The sequence below is a fragment of the Heptranchias perlo genome, chromosome 8 (assembly GCF_035084215.1).
Source record: "Heptranchias perlo isolate sHepPer1 chromosome 8, sHepPer1.hap1, whole genome shotgun sequence".
Classification (NCBI taxonomy): domain Eukaryota; kingdom Metazoa; phylum Chordata; class Chondrichthyes; order Hexanchiformes; family Hexanchidae; genus Heptranchias; species Heptranchias perlo.
Window position 1 is genome coordinate 13,376,898 of NC_090332.1, and position 15,320 is coordinate 13,392,217.

At 41.8% G+C, this 15,320-nt stretch overlaps 1 protein-coding gene across 2 annotated transcripts in view; it reads right to left on the reverse strand.

Moving 5' to 3' along the window:
- ttc27 (tetratricopeptide repeat domain 27) overlaps positions 1–15,320 on the reverse strand; it is a 152,427-nt gene that overhangs the window by 110,738 nt on the left and 26,369 nt on the right. For both annotated transcript variants that reach the window (XM_067988686.1, XM_067988685.1), the window contains exons 6-8: positions 10,909–11,073; positions 7,890–8,023; positions 3,240–3,352 (exon numbers count right to left, since the gene is read on the reverse strand). In XM_067988686.1, the coding sequence (XP_067844787.1) occupies positions 3,240–3,352; positions 7,890–8,023; positions 10,909–11,073 (412 nt within the window). The remainder of the gene's footprint in view (positions 1–3,239; positions 3,353–7,889; positions 8,024–10,908; positions 11,074–15,320) is intronic.

The following is a 15,320-nucleotide window of genomic DNA, read 5'->3' on the forward strand; positions in this document are numbered from 1 at the left end:
CAGGCCATTCTGCCCAACTGGTCTATGCTAGGGTTTATGCTCCACACGAGCCTCCTCCCTCCCTCCTTCATCTAATCTTATCAGCGTACCTTTCTATTCCTTTCTCCCTCGTGTGCTTATCTAGTTTCCCCTTAAATGTATCTCTGTTATTTGCCTCAACTACTCCTTGTGGTAGCGAGTTCCACATTCTTACCACTCTTTGTGTAAAGAAGTTTCTCCTGAATTTCCTATTGGATTTACTAATGACTATATTTATCACCTCTAGTTTTGGACTCCCTCAAGTGGAAGCATTTTCTCTACGTCTACCCTGTCAAACCCTTTCATTATCTTAAAGACCTGAGGTCACCCCCCAGCCTTCTCTTTTCTAGAGAAAAGAGCCCCAGCCTGTTCAACCTTTCCTGATAAGTATATCCTCTCAGTTCTGGTATCATCCTTGTGAATCTTTCTTGCACCTTCTCTAGTGCCTCTGTATCCTTTTTATAATATGGAAACCAGAACTATGCACAGTATTCCAAGTTTGGCAAATTAAAATGGAGTGGTGACTTTCTCCTTTTACAATCATGTTTTGAGGTCATCTTCAAACCAACACCATCTGGTCAGTATATGACCACACTTGATCCAAACAAAGCTAAGAACACATGTTCCTCCATATGGCCTACAACACACTTGAAAAATAAAGGACAGAAAGGTTATCTAAACATCTGATACCTGCCAGATGAGTTAGCATTATCCCCCTTGGGGAAGCTTGACATCATTACCCATGAGCTCTGCATGCCATGACTTTCATCTACGACTGACCATGAGGCCGATAACCTTAAGGCTTGCGCATGGATATTGCCCACGTAATATTCTGCGCATGATATGAATAAAATGCACAAGAGAAAATGACAAATTATGGCTGAGGATTTTTACCCACATAATTTCTGTTTCAGAGTCTGCAGTCGTTTAGGGTGCACACTGAACATAAATCTTAATACTCTTAAGCATTAATCTAACAGGAAAAATAAAATCATATTTCAACAAGGAATTTTTAAATTTAAGAAAACCCATTCCTTATTGACCAATCCAAGAACAGATGTGCGAAATCGCACCGGAAGTGACAGAAATGCTCGACATTTTTTGGATTAAACTAGATTAATGGTTCAACCAAAAATAGCACTAGAATTATAATACAGTTCACAAAGCTGGCTGAAATCAATTTAATGGAGACGTGAATGCTTCTTTCTTGAAAGGCAAACAAATGAATGTTCTAAAGATTTGTTGTTCTGTGGAATTTATAAAGTTTGCTTAGGCAAAGGAACCTGCATATGCCACATTCTCAATTTCTTGATCTGAGAAAGCAGCCATGGTTAAAAATAAATGTTAAAAAATGGGAAGATGGATTGCAGTATGGTGAGGATCAAAGTGATTAATATTACTCCACCTGCCTCTGGGCTTCATTCTGTTTGGTGATGATCTGATTAGAATTGTTTTTAAACTAGCCAACAAGCTGTACTCATGTCCTAATGGATCACACCGAATCTGGGTTATTTTACAATTGTCACTTTAATATTAACAACATCAACAACTTGCATTTATATAATGCTTTAAACATAGTAAGCCTTCGCAAGGCACCTCGCAGGAGCAAAAATTGACACTGAGCCAAATAAGGAGATATTAGGTCGGGTGACTAAAAGCTTGGTCAAACCTGCAGAATTAGTGAGAATGAAGGAGTCGTTAAATGGTTATTCATTTGTTCGGACAGCAAGAACATTACAAACCATCAGAGAAAACAGTCAACATGGTCCCTGTATATTTCATGCTGCCAACAGTTTTTTTTCAGTGTGTTATGATTTGTCTATTAGTCAATAATAAAATGCCTCCCTTGTGGGTTATAGTGACTAAAGGAGGGTTTATGGCCAGCAGAAAAGTAATTGTTTAGGGTGCTAGTGCTACTTGCTACAGGTAACATACTGCAGTATGAAAGTCAAGGATGGGTCACACGAGGAGCTTAGGTAGAATTTCTGCAGGCTTATAAAACAAATTATCCACATTATTACAAAGAGGATGAAAAACCTTTAATTATTCAGCATCTGACAGAACCTAATAGTCTATAAGCTTTTGTGACATTCTGCATCACTACCTACTGGCAGGAGGCATTTAAAAAAAAACCCACATCATATAACACAGTGATTTTAATGTAGAAAAACTTCCCAAGGTGCTTCACAGAGTAAGAAATGAACGGACGCTGAGTGTTTGTAGGGGAATTGAGAGGGGTGGCCAAAGACGTGGGAAAAGAGCTGGGTGTTAAGAAGGCAGAGCAGAGTAGCGAATTTTAAAGGCAAAATTCAGAGTAGAATTGAGACGGCTGAAGGTTCTACCATCAATGGTGGATCGGGGAGGGGGTGCGGAATTACAGAAGGTGTAGAGTGCATAGAGGGAAGGGGTAAACAATAATAAAATAAACGCGACATGAGTGACAAAAGGTTACAGGTAGTAATTTCCATCTTGGCGGTCAGATAACTTAAAATCGCTCGTAGGTAACTCACAGTTTATGCTATTACCCAAATCCCTCCTTGGATTACCATGAAATTCTATGTCCAATCTATATTCTAACACCTTTCACTAAGTAAATTTTTTTTGTATAAACTATAAAAAGCCTTTCTTCATTTTGAAGTGAAAGTTTCAGCATTGCCAAAACACTGTTTGTTTTTCAATTTTTTGGTAGCCTTGACAGTGAGTGCTGGCAGGTTATTTAATCACTGACAGCATTGTTCCAAGTCTGATCCTGTCCTCACCCAACAAAGATTTAGACACAGGCATACAGAGCAGGAATCACTGCATGGCGATCAAAGAGGTAGAGCCCCGGCTGATTTTCTTCACTTGTTTGCTAACTCAGGGGTGCCCAGACCAGTTATAGCACCCCGAAAAGCTGCTTTGGTTAAGATCAGCTAACTCAGCAAGGTCCAGGGATCAAACCTGAAGCCTTCTGGCCTGAATAGCTCAGAAGCGCATCAGGCAGATCATTTATCTACCAACTATAATCCAAGTTGCTAAGAAGTCATGTTGATTCCTCACATCACCATGTATAAATTTCACAGGCTTACCTATCTCAGCTGTCTCAGTTTCGAAGGGAGTGGAGAAACTCAAAGTTTTAGTCGAATTGGTTTCTTATTTCTACGTTGAACAATAGAGGATAACAAGTAAACCAATGCATTACCACAAGATATCGGCCTATCAGCGTGCCTGAAAATGCTCACCAGATACCAAGGATTATGGCAAGCTCCTCTGCGCACAGGTTTGGTGTGTTGTGTTCCTCAGGATCTGCCAGTTTAACTGAATTCAGCAAAGTGTCGTCACTCAACTCGAGGTTCTGTTGGGAACAGAAGGAAAATATTGCATTCGTGAGTTATTTATTGTACATTTTTTGTGACAGTCATCTATTCAATTTTAGTTCCTCAAAAGGATTTTAATATTAAGGAATTCATGTTAATTAACAACAAAATATGCATTCTGAATTGATCGCTTCACAGTACACACACCATAGTTATGCCTGTTAATGAATCACAACTAAAAACTGGGACCTAAATCAGAACAAATCAAAGCTGGAAGCTAGACAACCAAATGAGGATCTACATAGCCCCAGGCAGTTAGTTCTAAGAAATATCAGCCAGTACAATGCTACTGTCAAAATTGTCAGGCAGCTTTTTTGTTTGCCTCTCTAACGCAGGGCAGGGGAGGGGAAGAGAATCTGTAGGGTCCCTGACCCGTTCTGCAATGGCTTGTTTGTTCCTTCCAGCTAGCGCAACAACTACACCAGCTCCTAGACTGGAAGGCCAGTTATTTAGATACCTTCAGGTTGAGGACCACCCTGACAGCAGCCTTTGGTAAACGCCTCACACCCTCCCTGTTCTCCTCTAAGCTTTTTCTGTTCCTTCTATCAACAATAGGCACTTCATGTCCAAGTCTTTCACAACTGGGGATTCTTCGTAGTTGGGTACGCTTAGGTTCACATGGTCTTGTGACCCTGGACTTGACCGCCCTCTAATTAACGTGAGCAGGCATCTGGCACTCTGAGGAGTGTTGCTGCGCCCTCCTGTGTCGTCATCTGGAACTCAATCCCCCCGTACTCACGGCCAACCTAAACATGCAAATGCTTCCATGCTTTGTGGGCATCTACCTTCACCCGCTCCCCAAGCTTCTGCATCAGCCCTGCAATCTCTCAGGATTCCCCTATGCATGACGATGAGTGAGAATGCTGGTTTATATTTCCCTTCCCTAACTCTGGGGGCACTGATGGCAACTATAACTCCTCAAACCGCCGCCCTGCTGAGGCTAACTCACCACAGACCAAGGATCAAGCCAGGGATCTTTCTGTTCTGCATCGGTCAAAAACGCTTCTACCTTTAAGTCTTCATTGGACACTTATTCCTAAAGGTAATTGCTTACCTAACATAGCATCCTACCAGCAACTTATCTCTTTTGCTTTCTTCCCCAATTCCACTGTACTCTTCAATGCACAGACAGGTTTTCTTCCTTCCATGAGGCAAGGATTTTTCTGTTCATATCCTACTTGGTCTTGGTGTTAACTGGGACTTATTAGCAATAGATATTTGGTTATTACTATTAATGTTGGTAACATTTCTGTATTTGTCAACCAGGATTTAATCTGCTTTAACTTTCCTTATAACTTTCTTTCTAGACTCTTCCCTTGGAGTACTTGAAACTGTTCCTACTTTTTAAAAATAAGATTAAAAAAAACCCATAAATTTATAAAAATGTCTGAAGAACAGTAACGTGAAAATCAGATCCTTGTAAAATCTATCTTGGCACGTTTTTGTCCCAATTTTACCCCTATTCATTTCTATAGTGTTCTGTTTAATAAGAGTCTCTAAATGTAAATTCCAGATGCATTATGTGTAATAGATTTTTTGAAAAGTAAGAACTGGTACATAGCCATTGGCTGCTCTCCAGTGATCACACATCATGCAAGGCAACAGGTTACAATCAACTCCTGATGTCCAACAATTCAAAGAGTGATCACGCCAGAAACACAAAAACTAAATGTTTATTTTTCAATAAATAATGCCGTCCTCCCCACCCCAGATCTCAATAATGTGCAGATCTCAATAAGGAGGTCCTTTGTTAGACAGGGAGTTGTATACAATGTGCATTATTACCAGAGGGGCTACATTAAATTTAATTATACTAACCTTGAAACTACCAGCACCTGCAGCTAAATGTGCGCACTCTGCCCCAACCCCGCTCCTACCTGACTGAATCTCAGCAACAGTCCCAGGGGGCTTTGGCAGGAGGCAACATAGTTTTCTACTAAAATTTAAGACGTGCATTCAGAATTTTTGAGCACTGAGTTTACTCACCAATTGTTCAAATTTACTTATCTGTTAGCTCAGAAATTCACCAAGATTTATCACTGATCACTTTCCATTGACCAGTCACATATTTATAAAAAATCAATCACAGAAAAGTAGAGGCTGCCAAGTCAGAAGAGAACTGGGAACTGATGAGGCTAAGTTTTTTTTTTGCAAAGCTGTTTATTTATTTTCATAATCGAATGTATCAGAACAGGCTGGAATGCTACATGGTGCGCTGGCAAGAACCGGAGAACACTGCTGAATTTGTAAGGAAAGTTGTAGATGGCTGTACAGATGTGGACAAGTGACAGAATAACAGAAAATTCATACCGTAAGAATATATGCACATGCATATTGTAGCTAGTTCAGCCTTGCATTGTAACACAGTGTGTTCCTAGAGGCTACAGGCCTCCAGCTACAGTGCCGCTGAACTGGCAGTTCTATAATAAACTCCCAACATGACACGGATTGAAACCGCAACTTTATAGCAATGCAGTGAATGGGCATTCATAGACATACAGAACAAGCACCCACAAGTTGCTTCGTGAGACATTGGAGTGGGAGTGGAGGAGAAAGGAAAATGCAACACACAAAGTCTAAGACACCCAAAAGATCTAAGATCTACTATAGTGTCCGTGTCAGTACTAGGGCAGTACACTTTTCTCTGAAGCTCCAAAAATTCTTGGGAGTTGGGGGGAGGCGGGTCAGGAAATTTATGATGTATTGCACAGAAGTGTTCCACAACGACTATAGACCACATCTGTGAAATAGGCTGGAAGTTTCAAGTGCACCAGAGAAGAAAAAAAAAGTGATTATTTAAAAGAGTTATGGGGCAATTTTAACCCTGCCCGCCTGGTGATCAGGCAGGTGGGCGGACATTTAAAATCACCCAAGGGACTTACCCACCAACCAAGTTTATAACCTGCTCTTCTGAGCAGGTGAGAAGGACACTTGCCAGAAGGTGGCGGGGTTATTCTTTAAATATGCATATATGCAAATCAGGCCCTGATGATGTCATTGGGGCCAGACTGCTATCTTAACCCGAGATCTGCTTGGGGAAGTTGTTGTGGCTCTTCCACCAGGCCAACCTAACAGGAGGAGGAGTCGGGGCCAGATAATGCCCAAAAAGATGTCATTTTACAGTCCATCTCTCCGCTGGCTTCTGGACCTTACAGTGACCTCCACATCGCTGCCGCTTTCTACAGAGGCTGTATTCTCTGCTGGGTCATCTCGATTCTAGTCAGCTGATATTGTAAACGGTTCCCTCTCCTCTGGTACTGTCATGACCCCTACCTTTTCAAGTCTGCTGTCATCACCCCCTCCCTCAAAGAACCCACCCTTGATCCCTCTGTCCTTGCAAACTACCGCCTACCTTCAACCTCCCTTTCCTCTACAAAGTCCTTGAACCTGTTGCGGCCTCCCAAATCCGTACCCACCTTTCCCACAACTCCAATCAGGTTTCCGCCCCTGCCACAGAACTGAAACGGCCCTAATCAAAGTAGTAAATGACATCGTCTGTGACTGTGACCGTGGTAAACTGTCCCTACTCATTCTTCTCGACTTCTTTGCAGCCTTTGACATGTTTGACTACATCATCCTCCTCAAACGCCTTTTCTCCGTTGTCCAGCTGAGTGGGACTGCCCTCGTCTGGTCCCACTCTGATCTATCCAATCATAGCCACAGCATCTCCTGCAATGATTCTATTCCCGTCCCTGCATCGTTACCTCTGGATTCCCCCAAGAATCTATACTTGGCCCCCTCATATTTCTCATCTACATGCTGCCCTGGGCAACATCATCTGAAGACATAATGTTAGGTTCCACATGTATTCTGACAACAACTAGCTCTACCTCACTACCATCTCTCTCAACACCTCCAATCCCAGTGTATTGTCAGGCTGCTTATCCTTTTCGGCCCTTCTTAAAACCGATCTCCTTGACCAAGCTTTTAGTCACCCGTTCCAATTTCTCTTTCTTTGGCTCGGTGTCAAATATTTGTCTGATTATGCTCCTGTGAAGCGCCTTAGGAAGTTTTCTCACATGAAAGGTGCTGTGGGGCTTGGAGGAACAGGACTGTTCTTCCAAGCTCTACAAGGAAAGTTTAGGCCTCCCCTGCCCTGGACTTTCCACCCCACCCCTCCCCCATCACAAGGACCTCCGGAAATGCCCTCCTGCGACTTACCCGAGCACCAGGGACCGTTCCTTCGGTCCTTGACGGAAGCACCCCCTGCCTCCCGACACTGCACTCCTGCCCGCAGGCCGCCTGCCGTTCCCGTCGGCCTGTTTCGGGCAGGAACCTGACTAGGGCTATGCAGATGGTGACCCTGGTAATCACGCTGCCGGTGACAGGATGGTTTGCCGCCCACCTCAGCATGCGCCCACCCCCGTGTTAAAATCATCGCTTTTGCGACAAGATCAAACATTCGCCGTTACCAACTTTAAGCTAGACATGGCTATGTGTTTATTACAAGTAATGGAAGTGAGTTGAAACACCGGTGAGCTTTCATTTGAGAGTGCAATTCCATCTGGGAGTTACCTTGGGCAGATTTTCCAAGGGCGTGGGTGCTAGCATGAGATCTGTTTGACCGAGGACGTCGTCTTCCCGCTGGACGTCCAGAATAAGCTGAGCCAAATAGTTTTCCTGGAACCGGGTACGTTTTCCCAAGGCACCTTAAAGAAAAGCAAGTCCATTTTACATTTCTGGTATTAGCTGTCAAGGACCGGCAGGCTTTGAGAACCTTTGTGGGGGTTGGGGGAGGGACCTAATTTTATTCAATGAATATGAAATTGAATGTAAGATTTAAAAAAAATAATCAAGTGTACAGCTGCATGTTTTCCATAATATGGACCATGCTATCAATTACCTTAAAGAATGTCTTACAAATTTTAAACACGTTCCTTTTTCCACTTTTACCATTAAGCTCATTATTATGATACAAGGAAAGCAAAAGCAGTATTAAAAGTGTCTTGCATATCAAAATCCTAACATTTTGAATCACTAAAGCTTCAGAAGATTTAACCCTTGGTATGCTGCAACTAAACGATCTTATCTGGGTGAGATCAGCCTAGCTGGCACCCAAGGTTCTTCATCTGATCGGTCTTCTGTTTTTAAATGCAATCAAATTAATTTTCTGACATTTTTGGAGCAAGATTTGAACCAGAAGTCAATATTTTCAATGCTGATCCCATCTCCAAAACCAGGAGTTGGGACCATTTGCAATCACATCACATAAGGAAGTTCACCGTGCCCTGGGGTGTTTTGCAGTCCCTTTTTCTATCTTTCCCTCTGTCTCACTTTTATCTTATCTTCTCTTCTATCGTTTTTCACCTTGGCAGCGTCCTGCACTAGGGGTCTCAACTCAATATTAAAAAGAAACACCTCTAAAATGAATGGCAGGACTGAATAAAAGTAAAACATTGAAGAAAAACATGAAATATAGAATAGGGCATATCAGGTGGAAATAAAGTAATAAATGGGGAAGGAAAGAGAATAGGGCAAGAAGCGTTTAGAATTTATTTTATTTTAAAATTATACAGTAAGCCTTAAAGTAACAAAGCGACCCTTGACATCAGATTAGCGTAATTACTGTTCTATTAGTATTTGATACAGTATCTAAATGGGTGACCTGAAAGTTAGAATCATCCTGGATCGCCCAGCAGACTATGAGTTAATTAAATTTAAACATTTAATTAATGTAGTTTATTGCCATTAGAACAAAGGAACAGGAGTAGGCCATTCAGCCCCTCGAGCCTGTTCCGCCATTCAATTAGATCATGGCTGATCTGTATCTTAACTCCATCCAACTGCCTTGGTTCCGTAACCCTTAATACCCTTGCCTATCAAAAATCTGTCAATCTCAGTTTTGAATTTTTCAATTGACCCCTAGCCTCAACAGCTTTTTGGGGGAGAGAGTTCCAGATTTCCACTACCCTTTGTGTGAAGAAGTGCTTTCTGACATCACCCCTGAATGTCCTAGTTCTAATTTTAAGGTTATGCCCTCTTGTTCTGGTCTCTTCCTCCAGAGGAAATTGTTTCTCTATCAGCCCTATCAAATCCTTTAATCATGTTAAACACTCAATTAGACCACCCCTTAATCTTCTACTCTCAAGGGAAACAGTCTACGCAACCTGTCCTCATAGCCCTTTTAGCCCCACTATCATTCTGGTGAATCTGCGCTGCACCCACTCCAAGGCAAGAACTGGATGTAGTACTCCAGATAGGGACTAACCAGAGCTCTGTACTTAACTTCCACCCCTTTGTATTCTAGCCCTCTTGAGATAAAGACTAACATTCCATTAGCCTTTTAACTTATTTTTTGTACCTGTCCATTAGCTTTTAGTGATTTCTTTCCTTGGACCACTAAATCTCTCTGCTCATCCACAGTTCCTAGTTTCTCACCATTTAGAAAATACTCTGTTCTATCTTTCTTAGGTCCAAAGTGGGCGACGTCATACTTTCCCACATTAAACTCCATCTGCCACAGTTTTGCCCATTCACCTAATCTATCAATGTCCCTTTGCAACTTTCTGCTCCCATCTGCACTACTTACTGTGCCACCTAACTTAGTGTCATCAGCAAACTTAGATAGACAGCTCTCTATTCTTTCATCCAAGACATTTATAAATATAGTGAAAAGTTGAGGTCCCAGTACAGATCCCCGAGGGACACCACCAGTCGCATCCTGTCAATTTGAGTAAATACTTATTATCCCTACTCTCTGTCTCCTACCTCCTAACTAATTTCCTATCCAAGCCAAAAGGTTGTCTCCAATTCTATGCGCTCTCATTTTTGCTAACAATCTCTTATGTGGAACCTGAACAAATACCTCCTGGAAGTCCATATAAATAACATCCATAGACACTCCCTTATCTACCACGTTTGTTACCTCCTCAAAAAATTCAAATAGGTTCATTAGACACGACTTAACCTTTACAAATCCACACTGGCTCTCTCTGATCAGCTCATATTTGTCTAAATGCTGTCACTCTGTCCCTAATAACTGATTCTAGTATCTTCCCCACAACGTCCATCCTTGTTTATTTCTCCAAAAACTATGGGAAAAAAATGGTGGAATAGTAGAGTTACGGTTCTGTTGCCTTCCAGTGCCTAGTTTAGATTGACATTCCTCATCAGGGAGCCTAGATAGTGCTAAACGCACTATTCCACTGTGTGGGGCATCACAGCAGAGCCCGATTCGGTCCCTCAACCGACGAACAAGGGTCACTGGATAGCGACCAAGAGGTGGGAAGATCTGGCTGCTGTTTCTCTTCCTTAGCTTAGTGCCACTAATGCCGCCTGTCACAATATTTTCAAGCATATATACTCTCACATTTTAACCTTTAACAGCTGCAGTGTAGTGCAAGCTCACAGCTCCATATGTTCAAATGGTTGTACAACAAAGTGCAATGCTCGGAGAGGCCCAATAGTTATTTCCACAGAGTTTTTTTTCAGAAAAGAGCTCTCTTGGCTAGATTTGTGCCTCAGGAGTTTATTGGCTATAGAGTGGGAGAAAAAATGTTAACTACTAAATGTATGATGTGAGAATCTGACCTACCTGTCATGGTGGTAGAAAGTTTTGCCATTTTCTGGGCTGTGTTGAAATGCTCCTTGGCCTTCTTGTATTCGTAGTAATATAGCAATGCGTATCCACATTCCAGGTGCAACTGGATTGCTAAATTTCGGCATTCCCCAGAGCTGAAAAAGGCCTTGTTTGTCAGCACTGAGAATAAATCAAAGACATAACACATTTGTACGTGAAAGTTTTAGAGCGGCACTGGTCACACAATGCTGACTGGACATGATGTCACGCATAGGACAAGGAATCAGTCATTCAACCCTTTGAGTCTGCTCTGCCAGTTTTGTTACCCACTGAGGTTCTTTCTATTAAATCCTTTAATATCCTTACTTTCCAAGTAACTACCTAGCTCCCTTTTAATCACCTGAATAGAACGTATCTCTGACCATCTGGGCAGTACATCCATAATCTCTCAATACTTTGCGTGAAGATTTTTCCTGGATTTGCTTTCAGCTCGAATTCTAAGTGAATGTTCCCTTGTTCTGGATTTCCTTATCAGAAGAGTAATTCCCTATCCTGTTAACTCCCTTCATTATGATAAACATCTCATCCAGCAAAAGGTTGAGAACACAAAAGAAATAAGCTATTCTACAATTCATGTGATTCAGTCACTGAATAAGACAATAATAAAAGAATCAAACAATTGACAATGTTGCTCACAACTAAACAAACAACTCTGCTGCACAATTTGCAAAACAAATTCGAAGACCAGTGCTTTTAAGGGTAAAAGCATCTCTAACAGAAAAATTGGGCATTCTCAACCTTGCTCCTAGTCGACATGCACCCAAAGTACAAAACTGTTAAGAATTCAACACTAACCAGCAACTACAGGCCAGTCAGTTTAACCTCGGTGGTGGGGAAACTTTTAGAAACGATAATCCTGGACAAAATTAATAGTCACTTGGACAAATGTGGATTAATAAAGGAAAGCCAGCACGGATTTGTTAAAGGCAAAGTATGTTTAACTAATTTGATTGAGTTTTCTGATGAGGTAACAGAGAGGGTTGATGAGGGCAGTGCGGTTGATGTTGTGTATATGGACTTTCAAAAGGCATTTGATAAAGTGCCACATAATAGGCTTGTCTGCACAACTGCAGCTCATGGAAAAAAAGAGGCAGTGGCAGCATGGATACGAAATTGGCTAACTGACAGGAAACAAAGAGTAGTGGTGAATGATTGTTTTTCAGACTGGAGGAAGGTTTACAGTGGTGTTCCCCAGGGGATCACTGCTTTTTTTTTTAGAAATGTTAATGACTTGGTCTTGGATGTACAGGGCACAATTTCAAAATTTGCAATGACACAAAACTTGGAAGTGTAGTAAAAAGTGAGGAGGATAGTAATGGACTTCAAGAGGACATAGACAGGCTGGTGGAATGGGTGGACACATGGCAGATGAAATTTAACGCAGAGAAGTGTGAAGTGATACATTTTGGCAGGGAGAATGAGGAGAGGCAATATGAACTAAATGGTGCAATTCTAAAGGGGGTGCGGGAACAGAGGTATCTGGGGAAATACATGCACAAATCTTTGAAGGAGGCAGGACAGGTTAAGAAAGTGTTTAAAAAAGCATACGGGATCCTGGGCTTTATAAATAGAGGCATAGGGGGTGATTTTAAACCCCAAGAACGGGTGGGTTGAGGGTGGGTGGGAGTTGAAAATAGCTGTTTTTTGTGTCGTGACCACAACCCGGCTTTGTTTCCGGGTTTAACGTCGGTGCATAAAAGTACAGGCTTCCCACTGGGAATGCAAAGTCCGGAAATTTTGTGGTTTCGACCCAAAAAAAACTATTTTCAACTCCCACCCGCCCCCAACCCACCCGTTCTTGGGGTTTAAAATCACCCCCATAGAGTACAAAAGCAAGGAAGAATACTGGAGTATTGTGTCCAATTCTGGACACCGCACTTTAGGGAGGATATGAAGGCCTTAGAGAGGGTGCAGAAAAGATTTACTAGAACGGTTCCAGAGATAAGGGACAAGGATAGACTGGAGAAGCTGGGGTTGTTCTCCTTAGAGCAGAGAAGGTTAAGAGGAGATTTGATAGAGGTGTTCAAAATCATGATGGGTTTGGATAAAGTAAATAAAGAGAAACTGTTCCCATTGGCAGAAGGGTTGAGAACCAGAGGACACAGATTTAAGGTGACTGGCAAAAGAACCAAAGGCGACATGAGGAAAAACTTCTTTACACAGCGAATAGTTATGATCTGGAATGTGCTGCCTGAAAGGGTGGTGGAAGCAGATTCAATCGTGGCTTTCAAAAAGGAATTGGATGAATATATGAAGGGAAAAAATTTTCAGGGCTACAGGGAAAGAGTGGGGGAATAGGACTAACTGGATTGCGCTTACAAAGAGCCGGCATGTGCTCGATGGGCCGAATGGCCTCCTTCTGTGCTGTAACCATTCTATAATTCTATGATAAATGGGTAATTCCACTCAGAGAGGTCATGAGGATGACCGGTGTGGGCACTAGAAATTTTTTACACTAGCATAGTAGGGGCTGTTGCTTTGAAGATGAGGCCAAGGTGAAGATTTCCTCTGTGCACTTTGTGCAATGAAGTCGTAAACTCATTTATTAAGGATGAGAGAAGAAATCTTCTCCCATTGATGAGGAAGAGTAAAGGGAGCCTTATCCTACATTTTGCCTTTATCATACATGACCTGAGAGTCTTCAATGTTGACAGTGGGTGTGAAAGGTTGAATACAATCCATTCTGATAATCCAGTACTGATTCGCCTCTAATGGGTAGAAAAGAATCACCAAAAATAAGGGGGAAGGGAGAATCAAAGGCATTGCCCCAGTTCAGAAAAAAACACACCTCCAACAATATAGAGTGTAAAGTCGATGCATGTACCATACCAACAATACAGTCAATCAATCTATGAAAACAAGAATGCTTCCAACAGCCAGAATTTCAATTTGGCTCAGTTGTTAGCACCCTTGCCTCTAAGTCAGAGGGTTGTGCATTTCGATCCCACTACAGGGCAGGGGCACATAACTTAGGTTGAAACTTCAGTGCAGCACTGAGGAGCGCTACGTTGTCAAAAGTCTCATCCTTTGCCGGGGACATTAAACAGAGATCCTGTCTCCTCATTCAGGTCGATAATGGGAAGACAATTGAGTTGATATTCTGGAAGGATGAAATCAAATGGTCTAAAAGGTCCTTCTTCATCTTGTGAACATTTACCTAAAAGCCTAACAAGTCTCTGTCTGTACAGTAAATATGTTTTTAAATGTACTGATAGAATACTTCATAGCTTTTCAAACTTGAGAATCACAATCAGGCCTTCTCTTGGATTTTCTATTTAAAAATTACACATCTGTATTCTATATTCTGCATAACTTTTTTTTGTGCATTAACTTCTTTACAAGAATAAAAGAAGAAATATGTGCAGTTTTATAGCATTTTTCACACCTCCCAAGCATTCTTTATACAATGAACTACTTTGAATTTTAGCCATGGCTCAGCAGCACTCTCGCCTTGGAGTCAGAAGGTTGTGGGTTCAAGTCCCACTCCAGAGACTTGAGCACCAAACCTTGGCTTACTCTCCAGTGCCGTCTTTCAGATGAGATGTTAAACCGAGGTCCCTCTGTCCTCTTAGGTGGACGTAAAGATCCCATGGCTCTATTTCGAAGAAGAGCAGGGGCGTTCTCCCCAGTGTCCTGGCCGGTATTTATCCCGCAACCAACATCACTATATCAGATTATCCGGTCATTATTACATTGCTGTTCGTGGGACCTCGCTGTGCGCAAATTCGCTGCCGTGTTTCTTACATTATAATAGTGACTACACTTCAAAAGTACTTCATTGGCTGTTAAGCACTTTGGGATGTCCTGAGGTCGTGAAAGGGGCTATATAAATGCAAGTCTTTCTTTTTTTTTTTGAAGTGCAATGATTGTTGTTGAGAAGGCAGACACAGGCTGCAGCAATGTTTAGATCCATTTACATTAACATATCAGGCATTTCGTTAGACACGCGATTGAATCTTCTAAACAAATCACAATAGATATTCTGTTTAAATGTGTTGCAGTGTACATCCCATCCCCTTGACCCAGGACACAGTTTCAGATCAACTTGTATTGAATTAACATGTTGTGATAATCTTAAAACAAAATATTTTTTTTTTAAATTAAATGTTTGTTGCCACACCTTTACATGCATAATTTCCACATAAACTTGTCACGTCTTTTGTAAAGAAGGAGACCTCATGTCAAGCAATTTTTTTGGGGATTAAATATTCCCAAATAATTTAACCATTGCTTTGCATCATGCAAATGTAGCCAATGCAACTTTTGAAGTTTGCAGGCAGTACATTATTAGGAAACTAAAATAAGAATTTCTCAAGCAGGATGTGGGGGGGGGGGGGGGGGGGGGAGGGGGGGGGGAGATGAAGGAC